Source organism: Oncorhynchus clarkii, chromosome 22 (assembly GCF_045791955.1).
Source record: "Oncorhynchus clarkii lewisi isolate Uvic-CL-2024 chromosome 22, UVic_Ocla_1.0, whole genome shotgun sequence".
In the NCBI taxonomy this organism is placed as follows: Eukaryota; Metazoa; Chordata; class Actinopteri; order Salmoniformes; family Salmonidae; genus Oncorhynchus; species Oncorhynchus clarkii.
The window spans coordinates 4,378,028-4,397,223 of NC_092168.1; the positions used below are offsets into that span (position 1 = coordinate 4,378,028).

The following is a 19,196-nucleotide window of genomic DNA, read 5'->3' on the forward strand; positions in this document are numbered from 1 at the left end:
GGTAGGCTTGATTACCAACAATGACGAGAGACGGCCTACAGGGAGGAGGTGAGGGCCCTCGGAGTGTGGTGTCAGGAAAATAACCTCACACTCAACGTCAACAAAACTAAGGAGATGATTGTGGACTTCAGGAAACAGCAGAGGGAACACCCCCCTATCCACATCGATGGAACAGTAGTGGAGAGGGTAGTAAGTTTTAAGTTCCTCAGCGTACACATCACAGACAAACTGAATTGGTCCACCCACACAGACAGCATCGTGAAGAAGGCGCAGCAGCGCCTCTTCAACCTCAGGAGGCTGAAGAAATTTGTCTTGTCACCAAAAGCACTCACAAACTTCTATAGATGCACAATCGAGAGCATCCTGTCGGGCTGTATCACCGCCTGGTACGGCAACCGCTCCGCCCACAACCGTAAGGCTCTCCAGAGGGTAGTGAGGTCTGCACAACGCATCACCGGGGGCAAACTACCTGCCCTCCAGGACACCTACACCATCCGATGTCACAGGAAGGCCATAAAGATCATCAAGGACAACAACCACCCGAGCCACTGCCTGTTCACCCCGCTATCATCCAGAAGGCGAGGTCAGTACCTGTGCATCAAAGCTGGGACCGAGAGACTGAAAAACAGCTTCTATCTCAAGGCCATCAGACTGTTAAACAGCCACCACTAACATTGAGTGGCTGCTGCCAACACACTGACTCAACTCCAGCCACTTTAATAATGGGAATTGATGGGAAATGATGGGAAATATATCACTAGCCACTTTAAACAATGCTACCTAATATAATGTTTACATACCCTACATTATTCATCTCATATGTATACGTATATACTGTACTCTATATCATCTACTGCATCTTTATGTAATACATGTATCACTAGCCACTTTAACTATGCCACTTTGTTTACATACTCATCTCATATGTATATACTGCACTCAATACCATTATCTTGCTGCTCTGTACCATCACTCATTCATATATCTTTATGTACATATTCTTCATCCCTTTACACTTGTGTCTATAAGGTAGTAGTTTTGGGATTGTTAGCTAGATTACTTGTTGGTTATTACTGCATTGTCGGAACTAGAAGCACAAGCATTTCGCTACACTCGCATTAACATCTGCTAACCATGTGTATGTGACAAATAAAATTCGATTTGATTTGATACAACTTGATTTGATTTGTTAATTAACTGGGGACTGAGCTAGAGTGGATTTTGTGAGACAAGGGCAGATCCCAAAAGGGCCCGGTCTTTTTACAAAAATGTCTTTAGAGTCCGAATGGTTTGAGCTAGAAACTATTAAAAGCTATCTATGAAAAGCTGAGACTCGGGGACTGAACATGTTTTGTTCTACACAAGAGTTGTTAGAAGGTACGGAGTTCTTCTGTCACAAACTCCACACAGTTGTCACTGACTAGTTGGATAATAATTTCCCACTGAGCATTCATATAAATGTATCTTTATCAGGTTTTTCCTGTGGCCAACCTTACTTTTATTTAATTACATTTGCTCCTGCACCTAAATATAAATCCAAAATGAGCACCTGAATCTACTTCAGTCCAAGTAAAGCACTAGACATGTGTCAATAACACTTAGGAAACTCATTAATTGTTTTGTGTTCTACTTGTACCCCTGGTTGTCCTGAAAAGAAAACGCTTCATTGCGAGGCTAAATATACGGTCTGGACAGATGAATGAAAAGCCGACTTCTGATGGGGTCTCAGGACTGATAGGGTTAATTAAGTCACGTTCTTGTTGTCAGAAAGTTCCCGCGTTGTTTGCTCTTCCTGGTTACCTAGGTAGGGAACGAGATCTGGAATTCAAAGTAAACCCCGGTGAAATGAACGCTTCTCTACAATTTGTATCCTGACTATAATAACATACAGGTAATCTTTCAAATGTGAATCTACTTGTATATGGTAGCTCACTACATACATTTCTTTTCAATGCCTTCATCGTAGCTAGTGGTATTTTACTTGCATTGCTCCAATTAGCGTAGCAGTTTGTGTCACGACAGAAGCAGTAACTAACAGTTAGCTGCTGCTGTAGCTATAACGTTATTTGTTTTAATTTTAACGTTGATTAAGTAGCTTGTTATTTATGTTGCTTTTCATTATTAGGAAATGGCTGATGCAACTGTCTAGCTATTTAAGTGCTGGATAAATTAGCTAATTGCTGTGATAATGATTTGCGAGACATAGCTAGTTGTTGCAGTTAGCAAATTAGCTAACGTTACCGTAGTAACATTAATCTTGACAGGGTTCGTGCAAAAGGTAACGTTGGATAATTTATCTAACTACTACTGTTGAAGGCTGGCGTTTGTTAGCTTGCTTTCTTGCAGTTTCCAAACATTAGATACCTTTTTGGTTTTCCTTTCCAATGTAGCTCTCTGTCTGATACACGAATGATGAGAGCTAACAAGCTTTCTAGCTACCGCACTAGCCCAATAATGGACTAAAGGAGCCTAACGTTACCCAAGAACCTTAGCTACATATTCTGTTCAGAGGCAAATTGGCTCTGGCAGCTAAATACTCAATCTAAATGTGAATCAATTCTCATTTACAATACGGTTCTAGAAACATAATGTAATCTACTTTCAAATCACATTAAAATAATTGTACAAATGCAAAATGTACTTATTGTACACCACGGGAGGTTGGTGGCACCTACATTTGGGAGGACCGGTTTGTGGCAATGGCTGGAGCGGAATTGGTGTAATGGTATTAAATACATCAAACTCATGTTATGATGTGTTTTACTCGATTTTCATTTACTCTGTTACAGACATTATTATGAGCTGTCCTCCCCTCAGCAGCCTCCACTGCTGTACCCTGTTTTAACAGTTGCAGCCGACAGTAGTTTTCAGTGACAACATCTTTGTGGCATCTGTCTTCCGTTTACACACAGGTGTTCAGAGACGCAGATAGCTAATTAGCACAGGCAGTCGATTCTGATTTCTGTCTGTTTTCCATAAAGAAGTGCTGTAACATGGAAATATGCAGCGTGGAAACCCTAACCATATAAAGGTGTGTAGTAATTTAAACTTAAAAGTAATAATCTTGCTGATATGATAGATAACCTCCTTTATGTTTCCGAAACTGTACTGCAAGCGATGCGTCTTAATGTTAGTGCAAGCGTCGGGGATTTAACGAAACATCTGGCTAACGTTAATGCGTTTGCCGGAAGATACTATCGTCGAGGCGCTAACACGGAACCCAAACCGGCTGCACGCGTGTGCCATCGTGCGCTATTGTGCATAAATGTATTTGGTCCCCCTACACCAAGCGCGATCACGACACGCATGTTAAAATATCAAAACAAACTCTGAACTAATTACATTAATTTGGGGACAGGTCGAAAAGCATTAAACATGTATGGCAATTTAGCTAGTTAGCTTGCACTTGCTAGCTAATTTGTCATATTTAGCTAGCTTGTTGTTGCTAATTACTTTGTCCTGGGATATAAACATTGAGTTATTTTACTTGAAATGCACAAGGTCCTCTACTCCAACAATTAATCCACACATAAAACGGCCAACTGAATGGTTTCTAGTCATCTCTCCTCCTTCCAGGCTTTTTCATCTTTGAACTTATATGGTGATCGGCATCTCAACTTTCATAGTATTACCACAACGACCGGCAAAACAGTTCTTCTTTCAATCACCCACGTGTGTATAACCAATGAGGAGATGGCACGTGGGTACCTGCCTCTATAAACCAATGAGGAGATGGGAGAGGCAGGACTTTCAGTGTGATCTGCATCAGAAGTAGAAAGGAGTTCTATTTTAGCCCTTGGCAGCGCTGACGCTCGCGAGCAGTGTGGGTGCAATAATCGAATAACATGGATTTCTAAATGTATTTTGCGATGCTCGCGCATTCGACGTGTCTGGTCTGGTCAGCATGTTAAGGTAGTGTCTATGAATGGGCTAGCTAACGCATTAACGTTAGTATCCATAGACTATTTAAACAACTCCACGATTTAAGCCGCTACTATTGTGAGCGCACTGGAGCTCCGACACCACATAAAATAAAGTTGAAAAAAAAAGAGAGACTTATTGCAGCATCTAAAGAATAGCCTGCAATTACACACAACATAGTTCTGTGTAATTGCAGTGGAAAGCTAAATAAATATGTAAACACTCGGTTGTAACTATTTTTCAATGTTTCATTAGGTGTAGTCTGTTTGTCTCCACCGTAAGGCACATTTTTCTATAAATATGTTTGATATAGAAGTTAAAACCCTCTTCAAGTACTATTTTGCCACAGATAGAAAAAATAGCTAGATATTTAATTGGATGTATAAATGTGAAGCATCCGGTTGGTGTTTCCAATAACTATCCAATATGATCTTTTTAAAAATATATTAAAACTTTATTTAACCAGGCAAGTCAGTTAAAGAACAAATTCTTATTTACAATGACGGCCTATCCTGGCCAAACCCGGGCGACGCTGGGCCAATTGTGCGCCGCCCTATGGGACTCCCGATCACGGCCGGATGTGATGCAACCTGGATTCAAACTAGGTACTGCAGTGACACCTCTTGCGCTGAGATGCAGTGTCTTAGAACGCTGCGCCAATCGGGATGAGAGGAAGCCTTGTGGCCGGTAGTGGGAGGAGATAAGAGCGAGATGGATTTTTGGCCAACATTCTGCTCATTTTCTCATCATTTGAGCTCATTCAGTTTTCTGTTTCCAAAACTAGAATCTGTAACAAATAAAATGTTATTTGTCACATACACGTGTTTAGCAGATGTTATTGCGGCTGTAGCGAAATTCTTGTGGTTCTAGCTCTAACAGTGCAGTAATATCTAACAGTAATATCTAACAATTTCACAACAATAGACAAATCTAAAGGAATGGAATTAAGAATATATAAATATTGGGCTGAGCAGTGTCAGAGCGGCATTGATTTAGATACAGTAGAATAGTATAGAATACAGTATATACATATGAGATGAGTAATGCAAAATATGTAAACATTATTAAAGTGACTAGTGTTCCATTATTAAAGGGGCCAGTGATTCCAAGTCTATGTATATAGGTCAGCAGCCTCTATTGAGCCGCTAGTGATGGCTATTTAACAGAATTTAACATTCTGATGATTGAAAAACAACTTCTATCTCTCGGTCCCATCTTTGATGCACCTGTACTGGCCTCGCCATCTGCAATAAAACCATCATATTGCATATTTTTGTGGTAACTTGTAGAGATAGAAGGGGTCAACTAAACATGTGAAAATGTTGACTAAATTCTCTTGTTATTCACTATGCTTTTCTGATAGTCAAATTTGTCCTTTTGCTGATGGAATACTACATTTTTTAAGAATATATACTTTCCCCCCCAAAAGTTATGAGTTCCAAAAGGCACCACCTAGTAGGAATTACCCAGCTAGATGTAGTTGCCAGCGATGCCAACCATATGGAGTAGGTAGCTAGAATTTGCTAGCTAGTTAGTGATTGAATCTGATAAAAAAATAATAAAAAATATTCTGTGCTCACTGTATAGGCCTAATGATCAATTCTGCTTCTACTGTCTATTTGGTATTTTATTAGGATCCACATTAGCTGTTGCGAAAGCAGCAGCCACTCTTCCTGGGGTCCACACAAAACATAAAACATGACATAATACAGAACAATAATAAACAAGGACAGAACTACATGCATTTAAAAAATGCATGCAGGCTACATATCAATACATACACCCAAAATATCTAGGGGAGAGGCGTTGTGCCGTGAGATGTTGCTTTACCTGTTTAAAAAAAAATGTAATACTTAAAAAAAAAAAACAGATCTGCTGTTCATTTGAGCAATATGAGATGGGAGGGAGTTCCATGCAATACTGGCTTTATATAATACTGTACACTTTCTTGAATTCGTTCTGAATTTGGGGGGGGCTTGTGGCATGTCTGGTTGGGTAAGTGTGTGTGTCAGAGCTGTGTGTAAGTTGACAATGCAAACCATTTAGAATTTAACACATTCATGTTTCTTATAAAAGGATGTGATGCAGTCAGTCTCTCCTCAACTCTTAGTCAAGAGTAACTGGCATGCATGGTATTAATATTAGCCCTCTGATTACAATGAAGAGCAAGATGTGCCGCTCTGTCCTGGGCCAGCCTCAGCTTAACTAGGTCTTTCTTTGTATCACTTGGACACATGGCTGGACAATAATCAAGATAAGACAAAACTAGAGGCTGTAGGACTTGCTTTGTGGAGTATGGTGTCAAAAAGCAGAGCATCTCTTTATTATGGATAGACCTCTCCCCATCTTTACAACCATTGACTCTATATGTTTTGACCATGACAGTTTACAATGTAAGGTAACACCAAGTAATTGTCTCCTCAACTTGTTCAACAGCCACACACCATTCGTTACCAGATTCAGCTGATTTCTAGAGCTTAGGGAATGATTTGTACCAAATACAATGCTCGTAGTTTTAGAGATGTTCAGGACCAGTTTATTACTGGCCACCCATTCCTAAACGTATCTAATGTGATAAACTGCCCACTGGTATATCTGAAGGGATCTAGCTAGCCAGCTACGTAGCTGCCCAGCCCATATTCTCTATTTGATTTCCCCATTGACAGGTGCTGTGGTGTCAAAGTAGTAGATGGAGGTTAACAACATGCCATCGCCACAAGTCCTGCAACCGGTGCTTAAAATGAAAGTGGATGAGCTCTTCCTCAACTGGTTGAGTGAGCCAACGACCCAGACGATACTCAAAGACTACCTCGGCCTGATCAAGAGTGGACAGAGCATTGACCTGGGGCTTGGGGACACTAAGGACAAAAGGTCGATGACCTTCAATGAGAACAACAATGTGGCGTCCAAGAGAAGTCTGACGGAGAGGTCTTCTGCACCCCTCGGTGCGCCTTCCAGCCCCCCCTCTACACACACACTACCCTCTGGGAGCAGTGGTAATGCCAGAGTTGTGGGACCCAATGGGAGGGCGCTACGGAGGTCTGTCAGCACTAAAAAGGTAAGGCTGCTGCTCACTAGACTCATTTATCTCAGTCCCAATTCATCATCCAATTCATCATCCTAACCTCTAGCCCTAGAAATGTATCTTTTGATCTGACATCATTGGATGGGTGTAGCCTATATACAGTGCATTCGGGAAAGTATTCAGACTTATTTTTTCCACTTTTTCTTATTGTTACAGACTTATTCTAAAATTGCTTCAAAAAATTCTCAGCAATCTACACACCAACCCATAACGTCAAAGCGAAAACAGGTTTTTAGAAATGTTTGAAAATGTATTAAAAATAAAAAACAGATACCTTATTTACATAAGTATTCAGACCTTTTGCTATGAGTCTTTTTTAAATTTATATTTTTGGAGCGTTTCTGTCAATCTTGAGTAAGGACACGCACCTGATTATGCATAGAAGTAGGCCTAGACTACCTGGCCTGTGTGCAAATGTAGGCCTACAAATGTGCCCATCTGAGGATCTGATACTATTTCTGATTGCCTTAACTCACCATCACTGTGTAGCTTCAAAGTAATGTTTTATTTGCCTCAGGCATCAAATAAACATCCATTTTACATCCATTGTATTAACTACTCAACGTAGCCCATTTTGAAAAATCTTTCCAGCTCAATCCTTTTTGATAAACACTCAGCATGAAAGGGGAAAAAAATGTCATGCTCTGATCTGGTGGAAATGTCATTAAATAGGCCTACCTGATTACTTCTTATCCCTTGTGCAAACAGCCTACAGCTGTGTCTGTCTGTCCAGAGCTCACTGGCACTGGAAACTCTGAGGGCCTAGAATATTTTATACAATATTGCAAGTTTGCTAGCAGGAGCTTTGGGCCAGACCAAGTTAATAGTTGATACAATGTTTCATGTTCGTTGCAGACAGACCATGCATAGCCAATGTGATTTATAGGATGTTTACTTTTTTCATGATATTTTCTACCTGCGGGCTGCAATATTTCTAGTAGGCTATTTTTACATATTGGCAATAGAAGTTACTTTTTTATTTGTATCAGTTTCATTTAGATAGAATTTTGATTAACCACGTAACATTGATTTTGCGATATGAAGACTTTATTATAAATGAAACTCTTCCAGGAAAAGGTGCATCTGAAATTCATAACTGGCACGCAGATCAGCAGAAATGGGACGATAACTTGACACCCCAAATGGAAAAGTTTGCTGACCGCTGGTGCAGCCTATTACAGGCAACTTCAGGAGCTTAGCAGCATAATCACGGTAGGCCAGCAGCATCGGGAGGAGGGTAGGGAACAGGTTTTTGTTCTTCTGCTGAGGCTATATTGATCTCTACTGGCTCTCTCTAGTAATTTGTGTCTTCATTTTTAATTGCAGTGCTTAAAACATCAGACTACATATAGTTTATTTAATTCAAACATAGGGTGTGTCTACAGTGCCCCCTTTCCACATTTTGTTAAGTTACAGCCTTATTCTAAAATGGATTCAATAAAACAATTTCCTCAGCAATCTACACACTATCCCATAATGACAAAGCGAAAACAGGTTTGGTTTTTAGACATTTTTGGAAATCTCAAAAAAAAAAAAAAGTATTTACATATGTATTCAGACCCTTTGCTACATGTATGAGACTTGAAATTGAGCTCAGGTGCATCCTGTTTCCATTGATCATCCTTGAGATGTTTCTGCAACTTGATTGGAGTCCACCTGTGGTAAATTCAATTGATTGGATGTGATTTGGAAAGGCACATACCTGTCTATATAAGGTCCCACAGTTGACATTCCATGTCAGAGCCCAAAACCAAGCCATGAGGTTGAAGGAATTGTCCGTAGAGATCAGAGACCGGATTGTGTGCAGGAAAAGATCTAGGGAAGGGTACTAAAAAATTCCGCAGCATTTGAAGGTCCCCAAGAACACAGTGGCCTCAATCATTCTTAAATGGAAGAAGTTTGGAACCACCTAGACTCTTCCTAGAGCTGGCCGCCCAGCCAAACTGCGTAGTCTGGGGAGAAGGGCCTTGGTCGGGGAGAAGGGCCTTGGTCAGGAACCAAGAACCAGATGGTCACTAACAGAGCTGTAGAGAACCTTCCAGTCTGGTGTGTTAGCTAGGTCTGGGACAAAAGTGTGACACCAATCTAACACCAAACTAACACTGTAGTTTCTAAATATTTAAAACTAGCCAACCATTTTCATATCATAGACCATGGCTCTCCAACTCTGTTCCTGGAGAGCTACCGTCCTGTAGGCTTTCCCTCCAACCGTAATCTAGCGCACCCGACTCAAATAATTAGCTGGTTGAATCAGGTTAGTTACAACTGGGGTTGGATTGCAAATCAGAGGTTAGCTCTCCAGGTACAGGGTTTGAGAGTATGGTTACATGCACACAACAATGCAATTTATTGTGGATAGTCAGATTTAGTAGAATAGTTTGATTAAAATGTTTACGTGCTTTGCAAGAACGATTTCCCTAATAATCCTGTTAACATGGACACATCTGAAATCAGGCTACCTGTTGGCACTCTGATAAATGCAAAAAATTGCCAATCAAAATGACCGTTCATGTTATTTTTCTGAAGCATATTTGATTCTGAGTTCAGACGTAAAATGTGTGTGTGAAGTACTTCTAGACGCATACATTGTTCCGAACTCACTTCACTCACACTAAAGAGAGCGGCTCGCTCGGCTGGTGCTAGCACATGCGCTGATCAAATACACAGCTGTTACGCCGATGTCAGGTTACGCCGATGTCCTAATATTTCTAAAGATTATGCAGAACCAGGTCTTTTAATCGGCGTGTGCTTAATTAGATTTTGACCTTACATCGATTTAAGATGAGCAGTGTAAGGTGTTTATGCAATAGTCTATAGTCTGCCAACTGCCATAATCAGTTTTAATATTGAATTATTACTGTGCATGGAAACATACTCATTGATAGTCAGTTCTTGCATCCATAGCTAAGCTGCGGTTACATTTCTCAAGCCCCATCCTTCAGCTGTTTACCAAAACAAGTGGCGGGGTGGCCGCTTTGTTGTTTTTGTAATCCCAGTTTGCTGTTTTAAAAAGTGTTAGGCCTAGTTAGTTTGTCTGTTTTATGATACTAAGAGCTATCCTATCAGCAAAGTCCCACATTCCATGATGGATTGTGAAGCAGTCCCAAATCCTTTCTTGGGGTCTGGACTAGTGGTCGACCGATTAATCGGAATGGCTGATTAATTAGGGCCGATTTCAAGTTTTCATAACAATGGGAAATCTGTATTTTTGGATGCCGAATTTGCCGATTTTGTATTTAAATTTTTTTTATAATAATAATTTAGCTTGCCTGTTACGCGAATGCTGTAAGAAGCCAAGGTAAGTTGCTAGCTAGCATTAAACGTATCTTTTAAAAAACAATCGATTATAATCACTAGTTATGATGGTTGATGATATTACTAGTTTATCTAGCGTTGCATATAATCGATGCGGTGCGCATTCGCGAAAAAGGACTGTCGTTGCTCCAACGTGTACCTAACCATAAACACCAATGCCTTTCTTAAAATCAATACACAGAAGTATATATTGTTAAACCTGCATATTTAGCTAAAAGAAAAGTTAGTAGGCAATATTATTGTTCATTGCACGCAGAGTCAGCGTATATGCAACAGTTTGGGCCGCCTGGCTCATTGTGAACTAATTTGTCAGAATGTTACGTAATTACGACATAACATTGAAGGTTGTGCAATGTAACAGCAATATTTAGACTTAGGGATGCCATCCGTTAGATAAAATACGGAACGGTTCCGTATTTCACTGAAAGAATAAACGTTTTGATTTCGAAATGATAGTTTCCGGATTCGGCCTTATTAATGACCTAAGGCTCGTATTTCTGTGTGTTATGGTATAATTAAGTCTATGATTTGATAGAGCAGTCTGACTGAGCGATGGTAGGCACCAGCAGGCTCGTAAGCATTCATTCAAACAGCACTTTCATGCGTTTTGCCAGCAGCTCTTCGCAATGCTTCAAGCCGTTTATGACTTCAAGCCTATCAGCTCCCGAGATTAGGCTGGTGTAACCGATGTGAAATAGCTAGCTAGTTAGCGGGGTGCGCGCTAATAGCGTTTCAAACGTCACTCGCTCTGAGACTTGGAGTAGTTGTTCCCCTTGCCCTGCATGGGTAACGCTGCTTCGAGGGTGGCTGTTGTTGATGTGTTCCTGGTTCGAGCCCAGGTAGCGGCGAGGAGAGGGATGGAAGCTATACTGTTACACTGGCAATACTATAGTGCCTATAAGAACATCCAATAGTCAAAGGTATATGAAATACAAATCTTATAGAGAGAAATAGTCCTATAATTTCTATAATAACTAAGACTCATGTTAAAAGGAACCACCAGCTTTCATATGTTCTCATGGTCTGAGCAAGGAACTTAAACGTTAGCTTTCTTACATGGCACATATTGCACTTTTACTTTCTTCTCCAACACTTTGTTTTTGGATTATTTAAACCAAATTGAACATGTTTCATTATTTTCTTGAGGTGGAATTGATTTTATTGATGTATTATATTAAGTTAAAATGTGTTCATTCAGTATTGTTGTAATTGTCATTATTACAAATACATTAAAAAAATCGGCCCGATTTTAATCGGTATCGGCTTTTTTGGTCCTTAAATAATCGGCGCCGGCGTTGAAAAATCATAATCGGTCGACCTCTAGTCTGGACAGTGACTCAAAAACAAATGCACAAGTCTATGTCTCGTTCATTCAGATAATCACAAGCATGGCATGGTTCTCAAAGCTAAAGAGTGGGTGCAGTCAAAGCAAAAGCAATATTTTCTTAGTATTCAACAAGGGACAGTTTAAATGGCCTAGTCTCTAGCCACAACAGTGATTAGCAGAAATTAGAGAAACGCAACAGAACCATTCAGCCTCCGTATCTGTGGATTTCAGTCAGATAATGGTCTTTTCTCAAGGGAGACATCGGTTGGTAATGAATTGCTTGTCATAGGCTCTCCCTCTCTGTGTCTGCTATGGCTCGGATGATACCAATATCGCGATACTCATTAGTATTGTGGCAAGGAAACAAAACACGAAGCGGATGAACTTCTTTCGGAAAACAGCAGTTTTGGTCTGCTTTGTGTTTTAATTTTTGCCATGGAAAAAGTATTGCTGTGAAACGTCAAGAGGTTTGACAGATGTGAAAAGGTGATTTCCACGTCCGTTCTCTTTTTTCCCCCCCGAGATCTTCACTGGTCCCCGGCCCCATTCCCTCCAAGTAGCAACTGTTTTGTACAGTCTGTATTTTGTGGCCTGACGTCAGAGGCATGTGCCCACAATGTCACTTCGTATTAAAGTGATTGCTATCGGGTATCAAGTAATGCTCTATTTTAAGCAAGCCACAGGAATTCCAGAATACAAATGCATTCTTCAAAGGATTAGTTAAAAATGCAATTAACGTCATACTGATGCTGCTCAGAACAGCTGGTTCAACTTTCACACAAGACACTGATATAGATAGCCTTGGTTTCCCTTGTGCTTGCATTAACTACTCAGAACTGAGCCTGGGTGTGCAGGCAAGAGTGGCAGCAGATTTGTCCTCTGTAATTTCAGTGAAGAGTAACTCTACTCAGATGCTGTTAATTGTCTGAGTAAATGGCGGTCGATCATTCTTTTGATTTTCTGCTGAGGAGGGTGAGGTTCAGAGAAGGCAAGATATCTACTAGGCATGACCTGAGGTCTCAATGATTTGACGTGATCAGCCTTCTTTTAATGGGCTGTCGAGGCTACATTCGAACAATCCATATTCAGTTTCTACAATCACTTGAGTGGTCATTGAACCTGTTTTACTGTGACCCTTCTGAAGCCTTTGGAGCTTGCTCCTGCTCGCTTTCTCATGAAGTCGGCCACACGTAGGCTAGAACAATTCTAGCCAGCACCCAGCCTCAAGTGGCAACCCAAAAGGAATCAGCCACTACCCATCAATGGGTCCCAACCAAGCATTTTGGAAACAATTCTGACAAGGCTAGGATAATGTTTCAGTTAAGTGTAAGACATTCAGTTTTATTTTCAGGATTCCTAAACATTAGCTTTAGTTGTATCTTGGAAATTGGATTTCGGGGTCTTTTTTAAAATAATATGCTGCTGTGCATTAACCATTACGTTTTTTCCTGGCAAAGGGGGACATAAGGCTCGTATTTCTGTGTGTTATGTTATAATTAAGTCTATGATTTGATAGAGCAGTGTGACTGAGCGATGGTAGGCACCAGCAGGCTCGTAAGCATTCATTCAAACAGCACTTTCGTGCGTTTTGCCAGCAGCTCTTCGCAATGCTTCAAGCATTGCACTGTTTATGACTTCAAGCCTATCAACTCCCGAGATTAGGCTGGTGTAACCGATGTGAAATAGACGCAGCTGTCTAAGGCACTGCATCTCAGTGCAAGAAGCGTCACTACAGTCCCTGGTTCGAATCCAGGCTGTATCATATCCGGATGTAATTGGTAGTCCCATGGGCGGAGCACAATTGGCCCAGCGTCGTCCGGGTTTGGCCGGTTTAGGCCGTCATTGTAAATAAGAATTTGATCTTAACTGGCTTGCCTGGTTAAATAAAGGTTACACACGCACATACACACCACACTAACCAAAAAGTTATTTTGTTGCCATTTACGTATGTCCCCATTACCAGTAAAACATAATCAAAACCTATTTCTTTCACTTAGTTGCTGTGCTGTTTCATTCATTCAGTCGTTTCATTCTCAACCAGGATTTCATTCTCAACCAGGATTTCATCATACATGTCAAGCAGTGAAGTTTCAGCTCGTTGTGGGTGGCCTGTCTTCCTTGATACGCACTGTCACTGTGTCCGTTTCCATCTTGTCCAGCTGTGTATGTAACATTTCACGTAAATCCTGTTTCTTGTCTGCATCGAAGTAGCGGTCCTTATAGATGGCATCGAGCATGGTGGCGACACAGTAAAGAGGCTCAGCGAGAATGCCACCAAATCGCTTGTTCACAACCTTTTCGGCAGTTTTGTTGAGCAGGCGTCTGCTGCAGGCACAGTTGATGAGCTTATTTCTCCAGTCAGTTGTTTGAATGGAGCTAGGTAGTGTGTTCATGTTTAAAACATGTTCTCAAATGCCATTGCAATGGCAGCAGCAGTATGACAACCAGCACATTCATGAGCGTGCAATACGACTTCTCAGTACGAAATCTTCAACGACCCACTGGGCTGTCAGACTCAGCATGCTCATGGGGCTGATATCGCTGGTCCAATTGTCAGTCGTGAAGCTAATAGCAGTGACTCCTCTACTGTGTAACTCCGGTAGGGCAACATCTGAAAAATAGCGCACTTGGTAGTAGAGGTCGACCAATTTAATCGGAATGGCCAATTAATTAGGGCCGATTTCAAGTTTTCATAACAATCGAAAATCGGTATTTTTGGGTAGCGATTTGGCCGATTTTTGTATTTTATTTATTTTTTACATTTTTTATTTTTTTACACCTTTTCTTTAATCTTTATTTAACTAGGCAAGTCAGTTAAGAACACATTCTTATTTTCAATGACGGCCTAGGAACGGTGGGTTAACTGCCTCGTTCAGTGGCAGAACGACATATTTTTACCTTGTCAGCTCGGGGGATACAATCTTGCAACCTTACAGTTAACTAGTCCAACGCTATTATGACCTGCCTCTCTCTCGTTGCACTCCACAAGGAGACTGCCTTTTTCGTGAATGCAGTAAGCCAAGGTAAGTTTCTAGCTAGCATTAAACTTATCTTTATAAAAACGACCAATCAATCATAATCACTAGTTAACTACACATGGTTGATGATATTCCAAGATATTATCTAGCGTGTCCTGCGTTGCATATAATCTGACTGAGCATACAAGTATCTAAGTATCTAACTGAGCGGTGGTAGGCAGAAGCATTGCTCTGCATGGGTAACGCTGCTTCAACGGTGGCTGTTGTCGTTGTGTTCCTGGTTCGAGCCAAGGGAGGAGCGAGGAGAGGGACGGAAGCTATACTGTTACACTGGCAATACTAAAGTGCCTATAAGAACATCCAATAGTCACAGGTTAATGAAATACAAATGGTATAGAGGGAAATAGTCCTATAATTCCTATAATAACTACAACCTAAGACTTCTTACCTGGGAATATTGAAGACTCATGTTAAAAGGAACCACCAGCTTTCATATGTTCTCATGTTCTGAGCAAGGAACTTAAATGTTAGCTTTCTTACATGGCACATATTGCACCTTTACTTTCTTCTCCAACACTTTGTTTTTGCATTATTTAAACCAAATTGAATTATTTATTTGAGGCTAAATTGATTTTTATTGACGTATTATATTAAGTTAAAATAAGTGATCATTCAGTATTGTTGTAATTGTCATTATTACAAATAAAAATGTAAAAAATCGTCCGATTAATCGGTATAGGCTTTTTTGGTCCTCCAATAATCGGTATCGGCGTTAAAAAAAATCATCGGTCGACCTCTAGTGTGTACCGGTGCTCGATCAGTCGGCGAAAGCCAACATCACCCACGACAGAAAACGGTTGATTGTCAAGGGCCATGAATTCCAATATCTTGGTGTTAATGGATTTTGCCTTTGAGTTGTCTCTCTGAAATGTTCTTACTCTTTGAAACGAATGCTGGACTTGTTGACTGCTTTACCCTTACAGCAGACATTGTGGGCTAGGTTAGGAATGCTGTGTTGCACGTATAGTGCAACATTTTACGTGGCGCCATTACGTAATGTACCTACGTTATATAGGTATGCACGTCAGCTTTGACCGGTTTTGCACATCGGCGTTAAACTAGATAGCAGGCCGATGTTGGCATTTTTAGCTAATATCATCCGATTCCGATATGTTCACTGATATATCGTGCATCCCTAGTAACAACCGTGCCATTAAGGCAGCTAAGGGCTTATTCAGTTCTCAATGACTAGGCCTATATCTATTCTATTCTGAAGCCACTTTATTTCAATTTAGAGGCTTTATTGGCATGGGAAACATATGTTAACATTGTCAAAGCAAGTGAAGTAGATCATAATTAAATTCTCGGGCCGACTCTTCTCTGTATATGTCAATGATGTCGCTCTTGCTGCTGGTGATTTCTCTGATCCACCTCTACGCAGACGACACCATTCTGTATACATCTGGCCCTTCTTTGGACACTGTTAACCAACCTCCAAACGTGCATCAATGCCATACAATACTCCTTCAGTGGTCTCCAACTGCTCTTAAATTCATGTAAAACTAAATACATGCTCTTCAACCGATTGCTTGCCGCCCGCCCGACTAGCATCACTACTCTGGAAGGCTCTGAATATGTGGACAACTACAAATACCTAGGTGTCTGGTTAGACTGTAAACTCTCCTTCCAGACTCACATTAAGCATCTCCAATCCAAAATGAGGTCTAGAATCGGCTTCCTATTTTGCAACAAAGCCTCCTTCAGTCATGCTGCCAAACATAGCCTTGTAAAACTGACTATCCTACCGATCCTTGACTTCGGCGATGTAATTTACAAAATGCCTCCAGTACCTGTACACAGCCAATCTGTAAATAGCACACCCAACTACCTCATCCCCATATTATTACTTACCCTCTTGCTCTTTTGCACCCCAGTATCTCTACTTGCACATCTATCACTCCAGTGTTAATGCTAAATTGTAATTATTTTGCCTCTATGGCCTATTTATTGCCTTACCTCCCCAATCTTACTACATTTGCACACACTGTATAGATGTTTATTGTATTATTGACTGTACGTTTATCCCATGTGTAACTCTTTGTTGTTGTTTTTGTCGCACTGCTTTGATTTATCTTGTCCAGGTCGCAGTTGTAAATGAGAACTTGTTAAATAAAGGTGAAAAAATAAAAAAGTGAAATAAACAATACAAATTTACAGTAAACATTACACTCACAGAAGTTCCAAAAGAATAAAGACATTTCAAATGTATTGTCTATATACAATGATATGTGTTGCATACAATGATACATGTTGTAAGGATGTGCAATTTTTTAAAGTGCAAAAATGAAAATAAATAAACAAATATGGGTATTTATGATGGTGTTTTTTTACAATGGTGCCCTTTTCTTGTGGCAACAGGTCACATCTTGCTGCTGTGATGGCACGCTGGGGTATTCTACCCAGTAGATATGGGAGTTTATCAAAATTGGGTTTGTTTTTGAGTTCTTTGTGGATCTGTGTAATCTGAGGGAAATATGTGTCTCTCTGGTCAAACATTTGGCAGGAGGTTAGGGAGTGCAGCTCAGTTTCCACCTCATTTTGTGGGCAGTGTGCACATAGCCTTGCTATTGAGAAAGGCTGCCGCAGGCAGACCTGGCTCTCAAGAGAAGACAGGCTAAGAGTCAAAGCTTTCCTTAAGTTTGGGTCAGTCACAGTGGTCAGGTATTCTGCCACTGTGTACTCTCTGTTTAGGGCCAAATAGCATTTGAGTTTGCGCTGTTTTTTTTTGTTAATTTTTTGACACAGTGGAAAGATTTATATATTTTTTTCTCATGATTTGTTTGGGTCTAATTGTGTTGCTGTCCTGGGGCTCTGTGGGGTCTGTTTGTGTTTGTGAACAGAGCCCCATTACCAGCTTGCTTTAGGGGACTCTTCTGCGGGTTCATCTCTCTGTAGGTGATGGCTTTGTTATGGAAGGTTTGGGAATCATTTCTTTTTAGGCGGTTGTTGAATTTAACGGCTCTATTCTGGATTTCGATAATTAGCGGGTATCGGCCTGTATGCGTATTTGGTGTTTTACGTCGTACACGGAGGATATTTTTGCAGAATTCTACATGCAGAGTCTCAATTTGGTGTTTGTCCCATTTTGTGAATTCTTGGTTGGTGAGCAGACCCCAGACCTCCACAACCATAAAGGACAATTGGTTCTGTAACTGATTCAAGTTTTTTTTTATCCAGATCCTAATTGGTATGTCATTGTATGTTCCTTTTGATGGTATAGAAGGCCCTTCTGGTCTTGTCTCAGATATTTCACACAGCTTTGTGGAAGTTATCTGTGGCGCTGATGTTTATGCCGAGGTATGTGTAGTATTGTTTTGTGTGCTCTAGAGCAACTGTGTCTAGATGGAATTTGTATTTGTGGTCCTGGTGACTGGACCTTTTTTGGAACACTTTTTGTCTTACTGCGATTTACTGTCAGGGCCCAGGTCTGACAGACTCTGTGCAGAAGATCTAGGTGCTACTGTAGGCCCTCTGTGGTTGGTGACAGAAGCACCAAATCGTCCGCAAACAGTAGACATCTGACTTCAGATTCTAGTAGGGTGAGGCCAGGTGCTGCAGACTGTTCTAGTGCCCTCGCCAATGTGTGTGTGTGTGTGTGTGTGTGTGTGTGTGTGTGTGTGTGTGTGTGTGTGTGTGTGTGTGTGTGTGTGTGTGTGTGTGTGTGTGTGTGTGTGTGTGTGTGTGTGTGTGTGTGTGTGTGTGTGTGTGTGTGTTGAAGAGGGTGGTGCTTAAGCTGCATCCCTGTCTCACCCCACGGCCCTGTGGAAAGATACGTTTTTGACAATTTTAACTTGTTGTTTGTGTACGTGGATTTTATAATGTTGTATGTTTTTTCCCCAACACAACTTTCCATCAATTTGTATAGCAGACCCTCAAGCCAAATTCAGTTGAAGGCTTTTTTAAAAATCAACAAAGCGTGAAGACTTTGCCTTTGTTTTGGTTTGTTTATCAATTAGGGGGTGCAGGGTGAATACGTGGTCTGTAATACGGTAATTTGGTAAAAAGCCAATTTGACGTTTGTTTTCACTGAGGAAATGTACGATTCTGCTGTTAATTATAAGGCAGAGGATTTTCCAAGGTTGCTGGTGACGCATATCCCGCGGTAGTTATTGGGGTCAAATTTACTTCCTTTTGTGGATTTGGGTGATCAGTCCTTTGTTCCAAATATTGGGGAAGATGCCAGAGCTAAGGATGATGTTAAAGAGTTTAAGTATAGCCAATTGGAATTTGTTGTCTCTATTTAATAATTTCATTGAGGATACCATCAACACCACAGGCCTTTTTGGGTTGGAGGGTTTGTATTTTGTCTTGTAGTTCATTCAATGTAATTGGAGAATCCAGTGGGTTCTGGTTGTCTTTTAATATATTCTTGATTCTAAGATTTGTATTTGATCATGTATAAGTTTTTGTTCTTTGTTATAGGGCCAAAAAGATTGGAGAAGTGTTTTACCCATACATCTGTGTTTTGGATAGATAACTCTTTGTGTTTGTTTAGTGTTTTCCAATTTTC

General features: G+C 40.7%; 1 protein-coding gene across 4 annotated transcripts in view; it reads left to right on the top strand.

The window, feature by feature from the left end:
• The first annotated feature begins 1,805 nt into the window (after positions 1-1,805).
• The window catches only part of LOC139380198 (protein phosphatase 2, regulatory subunit B'', beta), a 59,323-nt gene continuing 41,932 nt past the window's right edge, over positions 1,806-19,196 (top strand). For all 4 annotated transcript variants that reach the window (XM_071122661.1, XM_071122659.1, XM_071122662.1 and 1 more), the window contains exons 1-2: positions 1,806-1,891; positions 6,588-6,979. In XM_071122661.1, coding sequence (XP_070978762.1) covers positions 6,611-6,979 — 369 coding nt within the window. In that variant the 5' untranslated portion in view covers positions 1,806-1,891; positions 6,588-6,610. The remainder of the gene's footprint in view (positions 1,892-6,587; positions 6,980-19,196) is intronic.